Here is a 22,569-nt window from a genome sequence, read left to right as displayed (position 1 = left end):
TAAATAAATCTTAAAAAAAAAAAAAAAAAAAGGCTTGTGCGTGAGGGTGGAAGCAGGGGGAGAAGCCGGAAAAGGCGTCCTGGGAGCTTTGCCAGCCATGGGGGGGGGGGGTCTGCACCGCATCCTGGGGTCGCCGGAGGTCATGAAGGGCCGTGAGCGGCAGGACCACACGGCCAGGTTTGCACGGGACTCCAGCAGAAGGTCGTGGGAAGGGGACAGGGATGCGCAGGTCAGGACAGGCTAAGTCACGCCTCGGTGACGGCTCCGGAATTCCGTGGTCTAAGGCCACAAAGAGTCACTCCTTGCCTGCGCGACATTTGCTGTGGATCTCCAGGCTGACGACAGCTCCGTCACCAGGGGCCGGCATTTGGCTCATCGGTCAAGAAGCCCGAGACCCAGGTAGGAGTACGTGAGTTCTGTCCCTGGCGCGGGCTCCTGACCCCAGCCCCCTGCTGGTGCAGACCCTGGGAGGCAGCAGTAGCGGCTCAAGAACCTGGGTTCCTTTAAAAAAAATTTTTTTTTTATTTATTATTTATTTGAGAGGTAGAGTTACAGAGAGAGAGGTCTTCCACCTGCTGGTTCACTCCCTAAATGGCCCCAACAGCTGGAGCTGAGCCAATCCAAACCCAGGAGCCAGGAGCTTCTTCTGGGTCTCCCATGCAGGTGCAGGGGCCCAAGGACTTGGGCCTTCTTCCACTGCTTTCTCAGGCCACAGCAGTGAGCTGGATCAGAAGAGGAGCAGCCGGGACTCGAACCAGTGCCCATATGGGATGCCGGTGCTGCAGGCAGCAGCTTAGCCTACTACACCACAGCGCAGGCCCCGAGCACTTGGGTTCCTGCCAGTCACATGGGAGAGAGGGAGAGGGACTGGAGAAAAGAAACGTCGCAGGACAGGTACAGCAGCTGCCAAGAGACCGACGGCAGGAGAGGGGGAGCGGATCATGAGTGCCTCGAACCCGCAGCCAGGGGTGGGCAGCTGAATAAACAAAGCCTTCGCCGTTGGACAGCTGGTGCCAGTGAGGGCTGAGACACGGAGGGGCATGCACGTCAGCCCCGAACTGCACGGCCCCGGAAGAGTGCTTAGGGCTTTTGCGCTTTTTTCGGCGGCCACAGCAAGTCCCGTGGCCCTTGTTTCTTTGTAACATGTTGCTGATGGACAGATAACACTGTACTTTGCGTACTCACTTACTGGAGAGACAGACAGACAAGAGAACTTGCACCCACTGGTTCATTCCCCAAATGCCCACGACAGCTGGGCCCGGGCCAGGCCGAAGCTGAGAGCCAGGAACCTCATCCGGGTCTCCCACGTGGGTGGCGGGAGGTGCCTCGGGCGGGAGACAGGGTGAGCGGATGTGAGAGACGCTGGGGAATGGCTCGGATGCGGCCTCTGCCGCCGCCTTCTTATTCTAAAACCAAACAACAAATCGATCAAAACATCAAAACGCTTTCCTTTTTCTCTTTTTGATTTATTTGTGGGAAATTCGGGGCCATCCTCCGCTGCCTCTCCTTGCACGGGTGTTGGGGTCTCCGCGGGGGTCTCAGAGGCGGGAGGATGATCTGGCTCCTGAGAACACTGGCGGGGAGGGGGCACAGTTGGTCCCAGGCAAGAGGGTGCGGGTGTGAATGAGGAGACGTGGAAAAAGGTTTCCCTCTCTCTCTTGTAGTTGGCCAAGGAGCTGGGAGGAGCCTGCTCCCCACTGCCCACTGGGTGGGGCGTCCCTGTGACCTCCCGGGGCCCCAAGGACTGGGGAGGGGCGCTGTCTAGGGAGTGAACTCTGGCCCCACGTGTAGAGTTCACCTTTGCCAAGTGGGGATGCCGAGGCTTCTCCGCCTCTGACCCACCCTGCTGATCCACCCGCGGAAGGCGGCAGATGACGCTGGCCCAAGTGCTTGGGCCTCTGCCACCCCACACGGGAGACCCGGATGGACTCTGTTCTGTTGTGGCCATCTGGGGAATGAACCCTGCACCAACATGGGAGGCCTGGGTGGAGTTCCTGGGTAGCAGGGGCCCAAGCACGTGGGCCATGATCCGCTGCTTTTCCAGGTACATCAGCAGGGAGCGGGACCAGAAGTGGAGCAGCCAGGATTGAACGGGTGCCCATATGGGATCCTGGTGTCGCAGACGGCCGCTTAACCCACGGTGCCACAACGCTGACCCCTGACTGATTTCTTCTTGCTGTATGTTACAGATCTCCTTAAACCACTTTTAACCCTTTCTGGAACAAGGCTGTGTATAAATGGGTAGATAAATAAATTCTCAAAATGCAGATTAAAAAGCAGGGGTGGGGCCGGCGCCGCGGCTCACTAGGCTAATCCTCCGCCTAGCGGCGCCGGCACACCGGGTTCTAGTCCCGGTCACAGTGCCGGATTCTGTCCCGGTTGCCCCTCTTCAAGGCCAGCTCTCTGCTGTGGCCAGGGAGTGCAATGGAGGATGGCCCAGGTGCTTGGGCCCTGCACCCCCGTGGGAGACCAGGAGAAGCACCTGGCTCCTGCCATCGGATCAGCGCGGTGCACCGGCCGCAGCGCGCTGGCTGCAGCGGCCATTGGAGGGTGAACCAACGGCAAAGGAAGACCTTTCTCTCTGTCTCTCTCTCTCTCACTGTCCACTCTGCCTGTAAAAAAAAAAAAAAAAAAAAAAAAAAAAAAAAGCAGGGGTGGGTGTTTGAAACACGCAGCAGTTAGGACACCTGCATCCCAGGTGGCAGTGCAGGTTCAATTCCCAGCTGTGTTTCAGATTCCGCCTTCCTGCTAATGCACACCCGGCCCGGCTGTCGTGAGTATCTGGGGAGCAAACCAGCTGCTGGGAGGTCTGTTTCTCTGTACCTGCCTCTCGCTTGCACTCTGTCTGCCTTTCAAATAAACAGAATAAATTGTTAGACAGGAAAGAAATAAGGGGCCGGTGCTTTGGCATAGTGGGTAAGGCTGTTGCCCACAGTGCTGGCAACCATATGGGCGCCAGTTCAAGTCCTGGCTGCTCCACTTCCCATCCAGCTCTCTGCTGTGGCCTGCGAAAGCAGTAGAAGATGCCCAAGTCCTTGGGCCCCTGCATCCACGTGGGAGACCTGGAAGAAGCTCCTGGCTCCTGGCCTCAGTCAGACCAGCTCCGGCCATTGCAGGCATTTGGGGAGTGAACCAGCAGATGGAAGACCTCTCTCTCTCTCTCTATCTGCTGCTGCCTCTCTGTAACTCTGCCTTTCAAATAAATAAATAAATCTTAAAAAAAAAAAAAAGAAAGAAAGAAAGAAAGAAAGAAAAGCCTATTCCAATCCTCAAGACCAGTGCTGCCTAGTTATGGAGAAATGACAGCAAAGCTTAGACACCAAATAGGGAACCACAACTGGCTAATCAAAAACACAGCACCCAATTCACCAACACACAGGTGAGGCAGTCGGTCTAGAAGGTCAACACAGGGGCCACGCACCACCCGAGGCTGCCTGAGCCAATTAAAATTAAATGAAATCAAAACCGTGGCATCACGTTCACAAACTCTCTGTGAAAAATATTTATTTATTTGAGAGACAAAAAGAGCTCCTGCCCCTTTAGTTCACTCCACGGCTGGACCTGGCTGGGCTAAGGCCAGGAGCTGGGAACTCAACCCTGGTGGTGGCAGAAAACCAACTGCTCAAGCAAGCACTACCGCCCCCTGTTGGCAGGAAGCTGGAGTCAGGAGGCCGAGCCGGGTACTGCACCCCTGGCTGAACCCCAGTGGACCGCAGGCATCTTAAGTAATGTTTTAACCTCCTGGCTAAATGCCCGCCCCACACTCATCACTTTTCTGTAAATATTTCCTTTATTTATTTGAAATCCAGAGTTATAGAGAGCGAGCGAGCGAGCTTCCATCCGGTGATCCGTTCCCCAGATGGCCACAACAGCTGGGGCTGGGCCAGTCCAGAGCCAGGAGCCTGGAGCTGCATCCAGGTCCCCACAGCCCCCGGTGCTCATGGCTACCATTCTGGACAGGACAGACTCCCGGGCAGTCCCATCGTCACGGAAATTTCTGTTGCGGTGCTGAACCGAGAGATTGCCTTGCGAAGAATCTGCTCTTGCTAAAGAAGGCTGGTACAGGCCGGCGCCGCAGCTCACTAGGCTAATCCTCCGCCTAGCGGCGCCGGCACACCAGGTTCTAGTCCCGGTCGGGGCGCCGGATTCTGTCCCGGTTGCCCCTCTTCAAGGCCAGCTCTCTGCTGTGGCCCGGGAGTGCAGTGGAGGATGGCCCAAGTGCTTGGGCCCTGCACCCCATGGGAGACCAGGAAAAGCACCTGGCTCCTGGCTCCTGCCATCGGATCAGCGCGGTGCGCCGACCGCGGCGGCCATTGGAGAGTGAACCAACGGCAAAGGAAGACCTTTCTCTCTGTCTCTCTCTCTCACTGTCCACTCTGCCTGTCAAAAAAAAAAAAAAAAAAAAAAAAAAAAAAGAGGCTGGGACAGTCCCCATCGCCTTTCAGCTAAACAGCAAAGGCAAGGCGCTCTCTGAGCTGTTATCAACAACTGTGGTCCCTCCCTTTGCAGCGGCTTTGTCAGATCGTTCCTGGAAGTCACCAGCCAGGAAGCAAAGCCCTGTTAACCCACAGACCCCAGCTTGGGTCTCAGCCCAGGGTCGGGAAGCCTGGTAGATTTCCAACCATTAGCTCAAAACCAGGGCTCCTGCTGCTGAATGCGCTACCGGTGATGAAAACGGAAAATGCGGCGTCTGCAAGTAGCTGCTGAGGGCTCGGCTGTGCTGGCTGGGGCAGGCTGCATCGCCGCTCCGAGAGACCCCGGGGCAGCATGAGTAACACCTGCCCAGATCCACTCCGGTGACACACACAGAACACGAGCTGGGACTGTCCCCGTCCCAAACTACACATCCGGCTTCCTCCCTCGTCTTCCCCATTCTACAGAAAGCCAAGGGCACACAGATCCCAGGACACAACACAGTTCAGACGCCCACGCAGAGCGCCTGGGCCCGATGCCCAGCTCCGGGTCCTGACTCCTGCTTGCTGCTAACGCAGACCCTGGGAGGCAGCAGCGAGGGCGCAAGTAGTTGCCTACCTGACACCCACGTGGGAGACCTGGACTGAGTTCCTGGCTCCCAGCCTCAGCCCGGCCCAGCCCTGGCCATCGTGGGCCTTTGGGGAGTGAACCCCTGGATGGACGCTTGCCCGCTCTCTCTCACAGCCTCTAAAGTAAATAGACTCTAAGAACTGTTCTGACTCCGCCCACTGGGAAGCTGATGGTGACATTTCTTCAAGACGATTAGCTTTGGCTGAGTTTAGTCCTCTGAGACACAGGTCAGGGGTAGGGTGGAGCCCAGGAGCGCTGCAGCCGCACGAGGTCAAAGGAGAGGTTTCAAAAGCAAAGCAGGAGAGAGGAGAGTGAGTGGAAGGGCCCCACGTCCAGACTGGGCGCACTGTCCTATGTGGAGCGAAGCCCCGGGCTTCCACGCGGCCCAGGAGCCCAGCGAGGGATGGAGGCGAACTTCCTGCCCCTGCTCTCCCAGCCCTGGCTGTGGCCACTTGCAGCATGGCGAGCGTGGCTGAGTGTGGGGAGCAACTCGGACTAGACTGAGTTACTGGAATTAAGACTTATTCTATGCATCTGCTCTCCCACAATATGGCGCTGGGAGAGAAGAAAACAGCTTCTACACAGCTGCCTCCAGTTCAGCCAATAAACTGTAGGACTTGCTCCTGATTGGAGAGCAGCGTACTCGGCATGTGGGCAGCCGAGTTAGGATTGGTGGAGGAGGACTATAAAGGAGGAGAGAGACGGCATGCACCAGGAACATCTAAGGGGAACATCTAAGGGGAACACCTGTGCAGCCCCCAGAGAGCCGGCCGGCGGTGTGCCGCTCCCCTGCGGAAGTGGGGAATGTGGCCAGGGGGAACTGCCCTTCCACGGAGGTGGAAGGGATAGTGGCCAACCCGGGAAGAACCAGCTGCAAACCCGGGGAGGGCCGAGCAGACAAAAGAACAGTGCAGGGTCCTGTGTCGTTCCTCCACGAAGAGGGGGAGCGACATAATGGTGCCGTGACTCGGATAGAAAACCTAGGAGAGAAGAAACGGGAAGAAGTGGGAAAATACCGGAGAGAGAGACTAGCAAAGAGCCTAGGTGCCGGAAGAAGCTATTGAAAGCCTAGGCAGAGACTCGGATATGGACTGTGGGAAAGAAGTTAGGATTTAAAGTGAAAGCAAGAAGAAACTTAGACTCAGATACAGACTGCAGGTTGAAAGTGAAAGTGAAACCTATAAGAAACTTAGACTTGGATACGGACTGTGGGGAGAGGCCAGGAGAAATGAGGGAGGAATATTGTTGGAAGAAAACTTAGGGAAACATACCGGGTAGAGAAAAATGTTAGGGAGGATGAAGCCGCAAGTGCAGGCCAAGCCATCTTGGAATTCTTCAAGTCAGCCCGGGGAGCAAGAGGCGAAGATCTGGAACCAGAAGCAGAGACGTGGGCCGCCAGGTTGGAATTCGCCAGGTTAGTCCGGGGAACTTGGACTGAATGCCGGTGGTGGCGGAAACATTCGCGGAAGCCGCTGCGTGCAGAGAGAGCATGGGGCGTGAATAGATAGGGAACGCGGGGCTGGCGCGAGGCCGTGGTGCGGGCGCGAAGTGCGTGGAGACCGCGGAGCATGCGCGCGAAGCTGAGCCGTGCAGAGCCGGGAGCCCGCCGGCGGGGCAAGGCGCCGGGAAGCCGCGCAGAGCCGTGAAGCTGCCACGGGGCGAGCCGCCGAGAAGCAGCCTCGGGGCGGGCGCCGGGAAGCCGCAGGGATAAGAGAAACAGAAGTTTTAGAAGTAAAATGAGAGAAATAGGAATGCTGGAAGATAGAAGTAGAATGGGAGAAATAGGAATGCCCGGAGATAGAGAAATAGAGAAAAAATAAGGCCTCCCCATAACATGGCAATGAGAGAGCTTGGATTCGGTCTGCCTGATTAGTAAGGCAATAAGCACCAGCAGGCAGCTTGACCAGAGTATGAGCTGCAGGTCACCGAAGATAGGCACGAATTAACATCAATAAGGCCTCCCCACAACACAGCAATGAGAGAGCTTGGATTCGGTCTGCCTGATTAGTAAGGCGGTAAGCACCAGCAGGCAGCTCGACCAGAGTATGAGCTGCAGGTCACCGAAGATAGGCACGAACCAACACTAATAAGTCTCCCCCACAATACGGCAATGAGAAGGCTTGGATTCGGTTTGCCTGATTGTTAGGGCTTGTAAGCCCCTGCAGGCAGAGCAGAGCATGCGCTGCAGGGCACCGAACACAGGCACGCATCAGCGCCTAAAAACCACCTCACAACATGGCGAAGAGAGGACCCGGATTCGGTTTGCCTGATTGATAGGACTTGTAAGAGCCTGTGGCAACTCTAGCAAGCAGAGCAGAGTGTGTGCCGCGGGACACCGAAGACAGGCGCGTATCAACGCCAAAAAATAAAAAGAAAGGGGGATCTGTGGGGAGCAACTCGGACTGGACTAAGTTACTGGAATTAAGACTTATTCTATGCATCTGCTCTCCCACAATATGGCGCTGGGAGAGAAGAAAACAGCTTCTACACAGCTGCCTCCAGTTCAGCCAATAAACTGTAGGACTTGCTCCTGATTGGAGAGCAGCGTACTCGGCATGTGGGCAGCCGAGTTAGGATTGGTGGAGGAGGACTATAAAGGAGGAGAGAGACGGCATGCACCAGGAACATCTATGGGGAACATCTAAGGGGAACATCTAAGGGGAACACCTGTGCAGCCCCCAGAGAGCCGGCCGGCGGTGTGCCGCTCCCCTGCGGAAGTGGGGAATGTGGCCAGGGGGAACTGCCCTTCCACGGAGGTGGAAGGGATAGTGGCCAACCCGGGAAGAACCAGCTGCAAACCCGGGGAGGGCCGAGCAGACAAAAGAACAGCGCAGGGTCCTGTGTCGTTCCTCCACGAAGAGGGGGAGCGACAGCTGAGGAAGTGAATTCCAGAGAATTTTGATTCTTAATGAATGTTTTAAAAGATGTATTTATTTATTTGAAAGGCAGAGTCATGGAGAGGCAGAGGTAGAGAAATAGAGAGAGGTTTTCCATCCACTGGCTCACTCCCCTCATAGCCGCAACAGCTGGAGCTGTGCCAATCTGAAGCCAGGAACTAGGAGCTTCTTCCCAACCTCCCACATGGGGTTCCAAGCACGTGGGCCGTCCTCTACTGCTTTCCCAGGCCATAGCAGAGAGCTGGATCGGAAGTGGAGCAGCCGGGACTTGAACCGGCGCCCATGTGGGTTGCTGGCGCTGCAGACAGGGGCTTTAACCTGCTGCGCCACAGCACTGGCTCCTCTTTATGAATTTTAGTTCGGGTGGTTCTCGGCTTCCGTATGGTGTAGCACCAAGAGGTGAGTGTGGGAGGCGAAGGCAGGGTCCTCCCGTTTGTAAGCTGCTGTGGGGGGGGGCACCCTCTAGGGCGCATTTGGCCAGCAGTTGAGATGCCTGCCTCCCTCACCAGAGTGCCTGAGCTGCGGCTCTGACTCCAGCTTCCTGCCAGCACAGGCCCGGGGCGGCAGCAGTGGTGGCTCCAGCCGCCGGGTCCCTGCCACTCCTGTGAGACCCAACTGAGCTCCAGGCCCCTGGTGCCAGCTCAGCCTCGTCACTGAGGGCCTCTGGGGAGTGGAACCTCTAATGGGGCCTGCCTCTCTCTCAAAAAAAGAAACCAAGAAACCGATGGGGCCGGCACTGTGGCGTGGCAGGTAAAGCGTCCACCTGCAGTGCCAGCATCCCATATGGGCCCCGGTTTGAGTCCCGGCTGCTCCACTTCCGATCCAGCTCTCTGCTGTGGCCTGGGAAAGCAGTGGAAGACGGCCCAGGTCCTTGGGCCCCTGCACCCACGTGGGAGACCCAGAGGAAGCTCCTGGCTTCAGCCTGGCCCCGCCTCGGCCACTGCACTCCCATTTGGGAGTGAACCAGCAGATGGCTTCAGGAAGCTTCAGGAACGTCTCTTGTAGCAAAAGACAATCCCGGGCCAAGCGCCGCCCTCTGCCCAGTGTCCGTGCATCTGGACCGGGGCCACTGTCACTCTGCATTCTGTGGCGTTGCTGTGGAGGGCAGAGGGCAGAGTCCCTCAGCCGGGCTTGTCCGATGTTCCCACAAGATTAGATCCGGGCTGTGCCCGCTGTGCTGCTGGGTCCCTCTCCTACCGGGGGCAGGACGTGCGTCTGTCCCAGCTCCTGATGCCGCCTTGGTCACCGGTTCAAGTGATGGTGATGGTTGATCCCATCAGCCCTGCTACTTTCACTAGTTGACTTAAAAAAAAAAAAAAAAAAAAGAGAGAGAGAGCGGCGCCGTGGCTCACTAGGCTAATCCTCCACCTTGCGGCGCCGGCACACCGGGTTCTAGTCCTGGTTGGGGCACCGGATTCTGTCCCGGTTGCCCCTCTTCCAGGCCAGCTCTCTGCTGTGGCCAGGGAGGGCAGTGGAGGATGGCCCAAGTGCTTGGGCCCTGCACCCCATGGGAGACCAGGAGAAGCACCTGGCTTCTGCCATCGGATCAGCGCGGTGCGCCAGCCACGGTGGCCATTGGAGGGTGAACCAATGGCAAAGGAAGACCTTTCTCTCTCTCTCTCTCTGTCTCTCTCACTGTCCACTCAGCCTGTCAAAAAAAAAAAAGATTTATTTATCTGAAAGGCAGAGTTACAGAAAGAGAGGGACACACACACACAACACAGATCTTCCAGCTGGGCCGATGCAAAGCCAGGAGCCAGGAGCTTCTTCCAGGTCTCCCACGTGGGTGCAGGGACCCAAGCACTGGGCCATGGTCTGCTGCTTTCCCAGGCCACAGCAGAGAGCTGGATGGGAAGTGGAGCAGCCGGGACTTGAACTGGTAGACGTAGCAGCATCACAGGGGCAGTGTCTGAACCCGCTGCACCTCGACGCTGCCCCCAACAGGTTGACTACAGGAAGGGCTGCCCTCCTCCTGTTCTATTTGTAGCCACGTGGACTCACGTTTATCAGTGTGGGCCCTCGATTCTTCGATGGTTGTAATCCCTTACACCCTGACTTCATGTGGGCTACCACTTGTCATATTTGGTCCTGGGGCGCCTCCTCGGGATGTCTGTCTGTGTCCCTGCCACGCCCCCAAGATTCTTGGTGCCTTTCCTTGCTTTTTAGGCCCCCTGCGTTCAAAGGTGACGAGACTGAGGCAGAGAGACGCTGGAGGGCTCCTCCGAGCTTCCCGGAAGGCAGCAGGACCAAGATGGCGTGCAGGTGGTGTGGTTCCGGAATCCAGGCTGTGAGCTGCTCCTCCTCGCACCGACCCGAGAAGCCGGGAAGCAGGACTTGGCGCTCACTGCCACGCCCCCACCCAGCACGGGCGAGTCCCGTAGCAGACGTTACATAAACATTGTTGAGCAAATGACGCGTCAGCCAACGAAAGTCCCACCTCTCGGGTTCTAACCTCCCTCTCGGTCATTGCTGGCGCTCTGGTACGCTCGCCACGTCCCACTTGGGCTCACCCACGAGGCCTGGCCAGCGCCTGGGGTGACCGCAGCTCGGGGACGGGACAGCGGCATCTTCAGGATCTTCCGTCAACCGAACGTACGCCCTGCAGTGCGGCCTGGAAGGCAGCTCCCTCCCGACGCACCTGCAAGGCAGCAGCACGTGGTGCCCCGGCCCTGCCGAGGCGGGCAAGCGAGGCGGGAGTCAGGGAAGCAGAGCTCCAGCCGGAAGCGTCTTTCCCGTAACTCCACCCACTTTCCCACAATGCACCTGTGTCTCATCCGGGACCAGGACGGCGGCGCCATGATGGCTGCTGGGAAGTGAGGCTCCCAGAATGACTCACGCTCTCTAAATTCGTCCTGCTCTCACTTAAATAAGCCCCGTGCTCGCTTGCGCACCGCGTGTCTGCTTCCGATTCTTCTCTCTGTGCGGGCAAGCGCTTGGAATCCAAGTGGAGACGCGGGTGCCGTCACCCGCCACCCCCGTGGGACCCGCGTGGGTTCCTGGCTCCTGGCTGCAGCCTGGCCCAGGTCCAGCTGTTGCAGACGTTTGCAGAGTGAACCACTGCATGAAAGATTTTTGTCCCCGGGCTCTGCCTTTCAAATAAATGAATAAACAAATATCTTATTAAAAGAGTTACCGTATTTATTTAAAAGGCAGGGTGACAGAGATAGGGAGGGAGATACAGAGAGATCTTCATCTTCAAATGGCTGCAGCGGCCAGGGCTGGGCCCGGCTGAAGCCAGGAGCTAGGGGCTTCTTCCTGGTCTCCCATGCGGGTGCAGGGGCCCAAGGACTTGGGTCATCTTCTACAGCTTTCCCAGGCCACAGCAGAGAGCTGGATCGGAAGTGGAGCAGCCGGGACTTGAACTGCCGCCCACATGAGATGCCAGCACCGCAGGTGGACGCTTTACCCACCATGCCACAGCGCTGGCCCCAATAAACCTCTTTTAAAGCCCTGTTGAAGTCATCAAACAGCAAGAAAAGTCTGAGACGTTGTCAGAGCCCGGAGGAGCCCGAGGAATGAGAGCCACGATCGTGTGGCGTTGTGTGTGAGGCCCTGGCCCTGGCGCAGGAAGAGGAGGGCTGAGTGAAGCGGGCTCACACTGTGTGAATCCGGGTGCGTGAACTGCGACTGTGATATGCCAGGGCGAGGTGTTAACAGCGGCCCCTGAACTGCTTAGCCTGGTGGGAAAGGCGCCCACATTCACACGGCAGCGCCCGAGTCGGAGGCCCAGCCCCCAGTCCCAGCCTCCTGCGAACGCGCACCCTGGGAGGCAGCAGGGAGCTCATGTTTTGGGGTTCCTGCCACCCACCTGGGAGACCAGGATGGCATGCCCAGCTCCCGGCTTTGGCCTGGCCGAGCCTGGGCGGTTGCAGGCATTTGGGGAATGAATTGTCTCTGTCTCTGTCTTCTTTCAAATAAATAACTAAAGATTTTTAAAAATAAAAAATCTGATTCCAATAAATTTTATGAATATAAATGCAAAAATCCTTTAACAATATATAAATAAATTGAAGCCAGTAATATGTAAGAAAGGACGATAATTGAGGCTGGCACTGTGGCGCAGCGGTTAAAGCACCAGCCTGCGGCACCAACATCCCATACTGGCCCCGGTTCGAGTCCCAGCTGCTCCACTTCTGATCCAGCTCTCTGCTATGGCCTGGGAAAGCAGTAGAAGATGGCCCAACCTGCACCCACATGGGAGACCCGGAAGAAGCTCCTGGCTCCTGGCTTTGGATGGGCCCAGCTCTGGCCATTTGGCCAGAGTGAAGCAATAGATAGAAGACCTCTCTCTTGTCTCTCCCTGTAGCTGTAACTCTGCCTCTCAAATAAATAAAATCTTAAATTTAAAAAATTAATTAAAAAATTAATTAATTTTTTTGATTTTTTTTTTTTTTGACAGGCAGAGTGGACAGAGAGAGAGAGAGACAGAGAGAAAGGTCTTCCTTTGCCGTTGGTTCACCCTCCAATGGCCGACGCGGCCGGCGCGCTGCGGCCAGCACACCGCGCTGATCCGATGGCAGGAGCCAGGAGCCAGGTGCTTTTTCCTGGTCTCCCATGGGGTACAGGGCCCAAGCACTTGGGCCATCCTCCACTGCACTCCCTGGCCACAACAGAGAGCTGGCCTGGAAGAGGGGCAACCGGGACAGAATCCGGCGCCCCGACCGGGACTAGAACCCGGTGTGCCGGCGCTGCAAGGCGGAGGATTAGCCTGGTGAGCTGCGGCGCCGGCCAAAAATTAATTAATTTTTTAAAAAATGGATGTCCACCTCCACATCGCCCACACCAAAAATGAACTTTAAGGTGGACCATAGACCTCACTGCCAAAGCTAAAAGTATAGAGAAATAGTCCAGAGAAATCACAGGACGGCAGCTCCCCCAGGCGGAGTCAGCAAAATTCCTTCCGTTGACTCAAGTACTTGGACTCCCGCCACCCGTGTGGGAGACGCACTCGGACCCGTGCACCTGTCGCTGCCCTGCCCACGGAGCCTTCTTTGGAAGCAGGGATCTTGCCAGATTTAGTCAAGTTGAGATGGGATCACTGGGTGGACCTTAATCCGGTAGAACTGGGTGTCCTTATCGAACAAAGGGAACTTGGACTTGGGCGGCCATGTGAGGAGAATGCCGTTTAAAGATGGGGGCAGAGGCAGGAGGGAGGCAATCAGGAGCCGGGGACACCTGGTGCTGGCAGCGGCTGCGGGGGACCAGCCGGAAGGAGCCTCCCGGGAGCAGGACTTGCAGCTCCAGAACCATGCGACACCAGGTTCCTGTTGCCTTCGGTCGCCGGCTTTGTGGTAGTTCACGACGGCAGCCATAGGAAAACAATACAGCCTGTAAAACGGAGAACACGCCGTGCTTGCGTAGTTGTGTTTGAGAGAGAAGGAGGGGGTTAATAACCCTAGCCCCATCAACATGGGGCCACCCTGGGGAGGCCATCTCTCCTCTGCCCCTCACCTGTGCCTGCCAAATCTCCCACCCCACAGCAGGCAGGCTGAGCCCGCGTCGCCCCCACCACACAGGAGGCTTCCAGAGGAGGAAGACATTGTGATGGGCAAAACGGATTGCAGGTGTCGTGTGTGGGATGCTCTTCTGGGCAGTGTGCCCTTTTTTTTTTTTTTTTGAAAGGCAGAGTTACAGAGGGGCAGAGGCAGAGAGAGAGAAAGGGAGAGAGGTAGAGAGAGAGAGGTAGAGAGGTCTTCCATCCACTGGTTCACTCCCCAGTTGGCTGAAAAGGCCAGAGCTGCACTGATCCAAAGCCAGGAGCTTCTTCCAGGTCTCCCATGTGGGTGCAGGGCCCAAGGACTTGGGCCATCTTCTACTGCCTTCCCAGGCCACAGCAGAGAGCTGGATCAGAAGTGGAGCAGCTGGGACTCGAACTGGTGCCCATATGGGATGCTGGCACTGCTGGAGGCGGCTTTACCTGCTGCACCACAGCGCCACCCCCAGTGTGCACTTTTGTTGTCAGGAACTATGACAGCAATGCCAACAAGATTCTTGCTGACAGGGGTCAGCATAGTGCAGCGGGTTAGGCTGCGACTTGTGTCGCCAGCATCCCACATCAGAGCACACAATCAAGTCCCTGCTGCTCTGCTTCTGATCCAGCTCCCTGCTAACGCGCCTCGGAAGAGAGCAGGAGACAGTCCTCATGCTGCCACCATGCGGGAGACCCGGACGGAGCTCTGGGCATCTGCCTTCAGCCTGGCCCAGCCAGCCCTGGCTGCTTTAACGATTTGGGGAGTGAACCAGAGGACAGAAGCACTCCTCTCTCTCTCTTTGTTACTCTGCCTTTCAAAGCAATCAATCCATCAACCACTCTTCGGTGGGGGGAAGGGGAGTCCTGTCTGGCAGAACACAGCAGCTGATTTCCTGTGGGGACTGGTCAGCCGGGCCTGCACTTGTGAGTTCCTCGCAGCATTCCTGCTGGCCCACGTGACTGGGTTCTCCTGGATTCCTCGCCGGACCCGTGGTGACGTTGCACCAGCTCGCTCATCACCAGTGAGGTACAGAAGCCCGATGACCCGTGTTCACCTTCCAGTCATGTGACAGTCATGCCTTCACCTTCCTAAAGACGCTGTCTGTGCTCTGAGACCGTGCCCCCACCACCCGGGCCTTGGCAGGGTGCAGGGGGTTAGGGAGGGCGGAGCCTGCCTGTCAGTGGCTGAGCTGTGCAAGATAGGGGACCGCCATCTCTCCTCGAATTTGGAAATCCTCCAAAGACGAGAAAGAAGCGCCCCCCCCCGGGGGGGGGGTCTTGAGGTGACGAGGGGAGCACATCCAGCCTCGGCACCCCCCAGAAACCAGGGGGTCCTCTGAGCTGGGCGGCGGAGCTGGCAGACACAGGCACAGGTGGCCCAGTGCACGCCACTGGCCGCCGGCTCGCACTCCCGCAGCAAAGCTCGCCCCAGCCGATGTTGCTTATCCAAGGGAGACTTCTGAGTGGGAGTTCAGCCCAGCGGTTAGGACGCCAGTTGAGAGGCCCACATCATGCCAAGCCCAGCTTCCTGCTCGTGCTGACGCTGGGGAGCAGCAGGGATGGTCCAAGCACCTGGGCTCCTGCTACCGCGTGGGACCCTGGCATGGAATCCCTGGCTCCCAGCTTGGGGCTGTTGTAGGCATTTGGGGAGTGAACCAATGGACGACGCCATCTCTCTCGTCTCTCTCCCTCATCAAGAAAAGTCCAATTGCTTGTTAAATACTGCAATAGAGGAGAGTCCAGATTAATTTTTTTTTTTTTTTGGACAGGCAGAGTGGACAGTGAGAGAGAGAGGCAGAGAGAAAGGTCTTCCTTTTGCTGTTGGTTCACCCTCCAATGGCCGCCGTGGCTGGCATGCTACAGCCGGCGCACCGCGCTGATCCGATGGCAGGAGCCAGGTACTTATCCTGGTCTCCCATGGGGTGCAGGGCCCAAGCACTTGGGCCATCCTCCACTGCACTCCCTGGCCACAGTAGAGAGCTGGCCTGGAAGAGGGGCAACCGGGACAGAATCCGGCGCCCCGACCGGGACTAGAACCGGGTGTGCCGGTGCCGCAAGGTGGAGGATTAGCCTAGTGAGCCGCGGCGCCGGCTCAGATTCATTCTGAATCTCAACTCTCTTGAAACAAAGGGCACTGGGCTTTGTCAGAGGCAGAGTGAGTGGGAGCTGGTGGGTTTTTTGTGCTTGCTCATCAGCTCAACACCAAGGAGCAGGGACAGCTTGGGGACAGGTGTAGCTTAACAGCCAGGAGCGAGACACCTCCCAGAGCGGGCTCTCATCTCACCTTCCTTGGGAATCTGGGAGGTGGAGGAGCGCTCCTTTGATGTCCCCGTTTCAAAGAAAGGGCTCCCAGGTCGTGAGAAAGAGACTTTGAAAGAGATTTCCATGCATCTCGTGGCACCAGAGGAAGGCTCCACAGGGACAAGGTTCCAAAACGAAGGTGTGTGTGTGTGTGTGTGTGTGTGAGGAGGGACGCTCTCTGGATTCCCAGGGTCAGGTCCCGGGAAGGTCAAGGCCTGGAGACCGGAAGAAGCCCATCCGAGGTCTGCTCCAGCTGCGGGACACGCGAAGGCAGCCACGCTCTGAAAAGCCGGTCTGTCTGGGTTCAAGGCCAGGCCCCACCGTTTACGACCTGGGTGACCTGGCCAAGCCCCTCAGCCTCTCTGGGCCGGACTTTCTCATCTTGTAAAATGCGGGTGATTCACACATACCTCACAGGCTGGCTGTGTGGACGGTGCGATCCGAGTGCCTGCTGTGGGCTCACTCCGTCGCCACTCGGAGCCTCGGGTCCCTGTCATCCCATTGGAGGATTCGGGCGGATGCCAACACGCCGAGCTCGGGCAGGGCTCCGTCACCGACAGCCCCGACCATGTGTCCTGTCCCAGTGGCACACTATGTGCATTACAAACAAGAGCTCATGCTATTACCACTCCCTATTGTGCTGTCATTATTATTACTACGGCTTTGTTGCTATGATTACCTCATACCATTCCCCACGGTAAACAGTAATACTGGCAATAGAACTATTATTATCTCACTGCTCCCCGCATCTCCTGGGCTTCCAAGGACCTCAGCCTCCCCTCTGGGGCCTGTAGAGGGAGGGGACAGGTGTGGGGCTCAGGCCCCAGTCCCCAGCACTGAAGCAAAGACTGACAGCCGCACCCTCAAGCCCTTCTTCACACAAGGGCGACGCAGTGGGTGCGCCCCTGTAGTGATTCTCAACCAACCGGATGGATGGCAGGGGTGGGGTCTGGGGATCAAGCCCGCCCGTGCTCCCCAGCATTGCCAGCCACCCCTTCACCCCTTCCTGCCGCCTGTGGCTTTGCCAGGGCTCCCCCTCGGCAGCGGCCCCGCCCGCCAGCTGGCTGAGACCCTGGGAGATGAGAGTTCACAGCCCTGCCCACACCCCCTCCAGGTCCTGGCTCCTTGACCCCAGCTCTGCTCGGAGAAACGACTCAACGAAAGCGCTGTACGAATTAACTCATCTTTATGGAGGCCTTCCTGTGCCAGGGACTGGCCACACGGAGGCCCCTGCCCTGCCCTCAGGAGCTCACAGCCTAGAAAAGGAGGCAGAGGACGGGAGAGGGAGGGGCCGGCAGCTCTCAGAGGAGCGCCCCCCGACCCCCCAGCATCCCAGGCCGGCTCTGGGGAACCGGCGGGCAGCTCTTGTCTCTCCCACCCGCCTCCGGCACCGCGAGGCCACGCAGGAGAGACACGGACGAGGGGGCACAGAGCTGCACCCTGGCAGGCAGGACACACACCACCACAGCGACTCTTAACTTCCCGAAGCCGCAAACCAGTGCAGCAGGAGCTGGGGCGTGAGAATGGGGGCTGGGCCAGCCCAGTCCAGTGACGGGAAGAAGGGTGCCTGGGGCCCGGGACATGGAGCAAGAGGGAAGTCTCCCAGCTCACAACAGGGCGCCAGCAGCCACAGCCCACACCAGCAGCGCCAGCCCGGTGGCGGGAGCAGCCACGCCTCTGTTGGAGGGGTACTGGGTCCCGCCTTTGGCAGGGTACTGCCCCATATTACGGCGGTCCTGGTGGCCAGCGACACCCCCGGCCAACCGGGGCTCCTCTTCACGGGGCGCCTCGACTTCCACTTCCTGCGCAGTGGTGTGGCTGGTGGGCGCCGGGGTGGGCTTGGCCGTGGAGGGGCGGGCGGTGGCGGCTGGGGTGGAAGGGGCGGAGCTGGAGGAGGCCCGAGTGGCCGGGGCCGCCGCGGTGCTGGGCGGGGTCAGCAGGACGAGCGGCGGGATCCGCGGGGAGAAGTAAGTCTTGTTGCGGAGGTCGGAGTTGCAGCGGGACCCCTGGCAGCAGGAGCCGCTGAGGGTGAAGCCCGGGCCTGTAACCCCGTCCCGGGTGCAGAACTCGTCCTGGACACAGCCCCGGACGGGCAGGGACACGGTCACGTTAGCTGCAGGAGGGAGACGCGCGGAGGTCAGCGGCGGCCGCGGCGGCCACAGAAGCGGAGAGGGGCTCGCCGCCGCCGACCCAGAGCCTCAGCTCAGGCCCCGTCCTTGGCCGCTTCCGCCTGGCCCCGGGCCCCCGAAAGTCGGTCTCCCAGAAGACTCGAAGACCCTCATCCCCGTGTCTCCGTAACCAGCTTCCCTCACGCCCGGGCTTAAATACACTTTCCATCGCACACGCCCCCATCCGGTACCCGGCAGCTTTCTCTGGAAACCTAGTTCCCCTAAAAAGCTCTGGGACTGCATTTCCCATGATGCTCTATGACAAGACCAGCAGTACGCCTACAACTCCCACAAGGCACTGCAAGGGGGGGCGGATCCCGCCTGGATCTGCACGCGGCGGTCCCGGGCTCCCGGGCTCGCTTACCTGCTGTCAAGGTGACGTTGCCATCAAAACAGCCCTTGTAGACGCGATCGCTGGCATTGTAGCAGCTCACGACGGGTGGCGCCGTACCCTGGCACGCCTCGCGGCTCCGTCCCACGCAGCTGTAGCACTCGACGCCGTTGGGCTCATACGCGCTCTCGTTGCCTGCGGGGGCCGCGGGAAGCAGGGGGTCGCGAGGGCTCGGGACCCTCAGCCCCGCCCCCCGCCCCGCCTCCTGCCCGCGACCGCCCCACTGACCTGCAGGGTCGAGCGCTCGCGAGGTGAGGTTGAGCTTGACGTTGCAGCGGTCCTGAGCGCACTGCTGCAGCTGGATGAACGCCAGCAGCCCGTGCAGGTCCAGCCCGCGGTCGTTTTTCCCGGGGAGCCCCGATCCGCAGCCCCGCACCGCCACCGAGAACTGCCCGTGGACTGCGGAGAGGAGGCGAGGTCGGAGGGGCGGGGCCTCGGGGAGACCCACGCCCACAGAGCCACAACGCGGGGCGCGGGGTCTCGCGGACTCGGGGAAGGATTTCCTCGCCCGTGGAGGAGAGGCTGGGGAGGGCGTGGCTTCCGCAGGGGGCGGGGCCTCGGGCGGAGGGGGTCCCCAGAGAAGACCCCCATGGCGGGGTCCCTCTACTGAGCGCCGAGGATGAGGGGGTCGGGGTTGAGGAGGGAGGACGCCCGCCGGGCGGTCCGGGACCGGCTCCCCGTGCGGCTCCTCCCGCGGCGCCCTGCCCAGTTCGCGACCCCCGGCGCCCACCCCCTCGAAGCCCTGACTCGCAAGGCCAAGCCTGAGGGGAGGAGCGAGGCCTCGTCCCGGGGTGCCGGCCAGACCGAAAGGGAGGGGTGGGCTCGGAGAGGACCCCGAGGGCGGCGCGGGGCCGGGGCAGCCGGGGGAGCCCGTCCCGGCCGCGGGTTCTCACTCACTCGTCTCCACGGCGCCCACGGCCTCGGTGCACACGTCGATGCCAGGCGCGCACGTCACCGTCTTCATCCTGTGCGGAGCGCAGCCGTCGTCCGCCTGCTGCACGCAGCTGTAGCACTCCAGGGCCTGCGCTCCTGCGGGTGCGGGGCCGGGGGACGCAGCGAGCCAAGCTGAAACCCCCTCCCCCGGAGCAGAAACGGAGCTCCCCGCGCCCTGCGTCTCCAGATGCCGCGACCCCCTCGCCCCGGCCTCCTCCGGGTGGCCCTAGGGGAAACCTTCCCGCGCGGGTCTCGGGGCCCGGGATGCGCCGACCCTTTCCCTTCACGCGCGCGGGCTTCGTCCCTGGCTGCCAGGAGTAGGGGATCCCTGGCCCGGAGACCCTTACCCCGGGAGGGAGGGCACCCACTGTTCCCATTGAAGGGGACCCCTCGCCTGCTCAGGTCGACAGATCCACCCCCCGCACCACCACCACGTTCCTCTCTGCCCGTGGTTGGAGATCCTTTGCCCGCACAAGGGCTTGGGGGAGCCCCTGCCCAGGCGCTCCCACCCTCCGCCTCGCCCCCTGCCTGCCGGCCGCGGACCCACCTTGGAGACACAGCAGCGGCAGGAAAAGCAGCCAGCCGGCCCTACGCACCCCTGCCGGGCCACCTGCTTTCCTGGCCGGGTCCATGGCTCTGTCCTGCTCCCTCGGCTTCCCCCGTGGGTGTGCCGCCTCCCAGCGGGGGCCCTCTTACCTGGGCCAGGATGAGTAACCTACCCCGCGGGCAACCCTCGCCTTGCCCAACCGGGCCGACTCAGCGCCCGCCGTGGGGCGGGCCACCCGGGCGGGCCCACCCCTAGGTGTGCCACCCATAGGGAGAGTGGCCCCTGACTCAGTACACTTGCCAAGGAGGGAAAGGAAATCCCAGGTGCCTGGTCCCAGGAGAAAGTCCGTGGGAGTCGGGGGCTGGAGGGCGCGGGATTTAATCAAATACCCATCCCAATTATTCACAGCAAGACCAGGGCCTCGAAGAAGAGGTGCGGGGGGCAACAAGGCAGAGTGGAGACTGTCGCTGGCTCTGATCCTCCAGATGTGATGCAGACACAGGACTTAGCCAGGTTGGGGGTGGAGGGGAGCCCAGTCCTAACAGAGGAAGCAGCCTGGCAAGAGGAGAGAGAGGTGTCGTACCTGGGCCGTTCTGAGAGGACACCTGTGTGTCTGGGTCGGGCGGGGAAGGGGGCAGCTGAGCCAGGGCTGTCCGCAAGGGGCAGTTCAGGGGCTGATCCCAACAAAGGCAGGGAACCTCGGAGCGGACGTGATCGGATTTGCCTTTTAACACTGGTCAGTCTGGAAGACGCTGCCCACACTTGCCGAGAGAGTGGGATGGTAGTGGTTCACTCATCCACGACATACCACGCGGCGGTGGGAAAGATCCCGGGCTGTGGCGACCGGAACGAGCCTCAGGACCTGCGTGGAGCCAAGGATGCCGCCGGCAAGACCAAGTGTGCGGTGTCAGCCCCCAGCAGGAAACTCCAGGACAGCCTGCGTCCACCCGTGGGGCCAGAAGGCAGAGCAGGGAAGGACTCTGCCCCCACCAGCTTCCCGCAGACCTTAGCTGCGCAGGTGTGCACACGTGCAAGGAAGCCCTGAGGGGCCGGTGCTGTGGCACAGTGGGCTAAGCCTCTGCTCGAGATGCTGGAATCCCATGTGGGCACTGGTTCTAGTTCCGGCTGCTCCACTTCCGGTCCAGCTCTCTGCTGTGGCCTGGGAAAGCAGTGGAAGGTGGCCCAAGTGTTTGGGCCCCTGCACCCACGTGGGAGACCTGGAAGAAGCTCCTGGCTCCTGACTTCAGATCCGCTCAGCTCTGGCTGTTGTGGCCATCTGGGGAGTGAACCAGTGGATGGAAGACCTCTCTCTCTCTCTCTCTCTCTCTCTGTAACTCTGCCTTTCAGATAAGTAAATTTAAAAAAAAGTCATGGAACTGTAGGCAAATGCACATTATTCTCAATAAAATAACTTTTTTAAAAGAAAGATCTATTTGGCAGGCAGAGTTACACAGAGAGAAGGAAAGATAGAGATCTTTCACCTGCTAGTTCACTCCCCAAATAGCTGAAATGGCTGGGGCTGGGGCTGGGGCTGGCGCTGGGCCAGACCAAAGCCTGGATCCATCCGGGTCTCCCATGCAGGTGCAGGGCCCCAAGCCCCTGGTCATCTGCTACTTTCCCAGGCACATTAGCAGGGAGCTGGATCGGAAGTGCAGTGCCTGGCACTATATGGGATGCTGGCAACATGGGCAGTGGCTTGAGCAGCTGTACCACAGCACCAGACCCCTGGCCACGGAGTTCTGTCTATAGAATGCCAACATCAGCCGAGGCCTTGTGGTGACCATGAAGGTCCAAGACAGAATCGGGAGCACGCGGTAACCAAGGCCAAACACAGAATCAGGCGAGAGCGTTGTGCAGGCACACCGTGACTAAGCAGCCACGCAGCCTGGATCACAGCGCTAACCTGGCTTGGTTTCTCCTGCTCACGAGTGAGATGTATGACAGTGCCCGACCCTGGCATCACCCCTGCCTGTGGCAGGGTCCCCCAAATCTTAAGTCTTCTCATGCTCTTCTCCGGAGACACCTCGGGAGTCCCCGCAGTGGGCAGTCTCCCCTGTGGCAAGGAGCGTGTCGTAGCCTGGGCCATTCTGTGGGCACCCCTCGTGAGCCCACAGGCGTGTTCCTGGCGGGACAGCGGGGTGGACGGGAGACGATGCAGCCGGGGCTGCAGAGGCTGAACCGATCGAGGGTCCTGGGAGGACGGAGCCAGTGGCCGGGAGGGGCAGGGAGCTGTCCTCGGCTGGATGTCACACACTTCCTGCCAGGAAACCACGCCATGACAGCAACAACGACAACAGCCCAAGTAATAATAACACAGGGGTGGAGTGTGCACCGTGTGCCAGGAAGGAACGGGTAGGCATGATCTGACTGGCTCCTCTCGGGTGAGATACGAGTGGCCGTTGTCGGCCTGGAGGTCAGGCAGACTTGGGTCTGAGTCCCGACGGTGACCTTGGGCGAGCGGCCGTGACAGTAGTTCTCTAGAACAACCATCAGAGCTCAATTATTCAGCTCCTCCCACGCGCTGGGTGCTGCTCCACAGCCCTCACACACCGCAGCCCCCAGAGGGATCAACCTCGCACGGCCGATCTCTAAATGGGGACATCGAGGCAGAGAGAGGCTTCACGACCCGGTGATGCTCCCGCAGCCAGGCTGTGGGGGCTGGGGGGTGGACAGTACTGGAGGCAGCCACCCTGGCTTGAGAACCCACGCGAAGCTACCCGAGGTCATGGACTCACAGCTGTGATGCAGTGCCAGTTACTTGGCCTCTGCGTGCCTCAGTTTCCCCATCTGTGAAATGGGATGTTAGGGGCACTCACCTC

The 22,569-nt window shown here is 59.5% G+C and overlaps 1 protein-coding gene and 1 long non-coding RNA gene across 2 annotated transcripts; one reads left to right on the top strand and one right to left on the bottom strand.

Moving 5' to 3' along the window:
• The first annotated feature begins 5,748 nt into the window (after positions 1-5,748).
• Positions 5,749-11,886, top strand: LOC149120783 (uncharacterized). The gene is made up of 2 exons (XR_016225040.1): positions 5,749-6,457; positions 10,107-11,886. It is a non-coding gene; the product is annotated as an uncharacterized LOC149120783 (long non-coding RNA).
• A 4,994-nt stretch (positions 11,887-16,880) lies between these two features.
• On the bottom strand, positions 16,881-19,872 carry LYPD3 (LY6/PLAUR domain containing 3). The gene is made up of 5 exons (XM_070062142.2): positions 19,751-19,872; positions 19,168-19,299; positions 18,499-18,669; positions 18,244-18,405; positions 16,881-17,824 (listed from the first exon to the last, which is right to left on the bottom strand). The coding sequence occupies exons 1-5, from the start codon at positions 19,833-19,835 to the stop codon at positions 17,319-17,321; spliced, it is 1,056 nt and encodes a 351-aa protein (XP_069918243.2). The 5' UTR covers positions 19,836-19,872; the 3' UTR covers positions 16,881-17,318.
• Between the last annotated feature and the right edge of the window lie 2,697 nt (positions 19,873-22,569).

The sequence above is a fragment of the Oryctolagus cuniculus genome, chromosome 18 (assembly GCF_051225735.1).
Source record: "Oryctolagus cuniculus isolate XC-2025 breed Fujian yellow rabbit chromosome 18, ASM5122573v1, whole genome shotgun sequence".
NCBI classification, from domain to species: Eukaryota; Metazoa; Chordata; class Mammalia; order Lagomorpha; family Leporidae; genus Oryctolagus; species Oryctolagus cuniculus.
The sequence above is the reverse complement of the archived record's forward strand: the minus strand, read 5'-3'. Positions and strand labels throughout refer to the sequence as shown.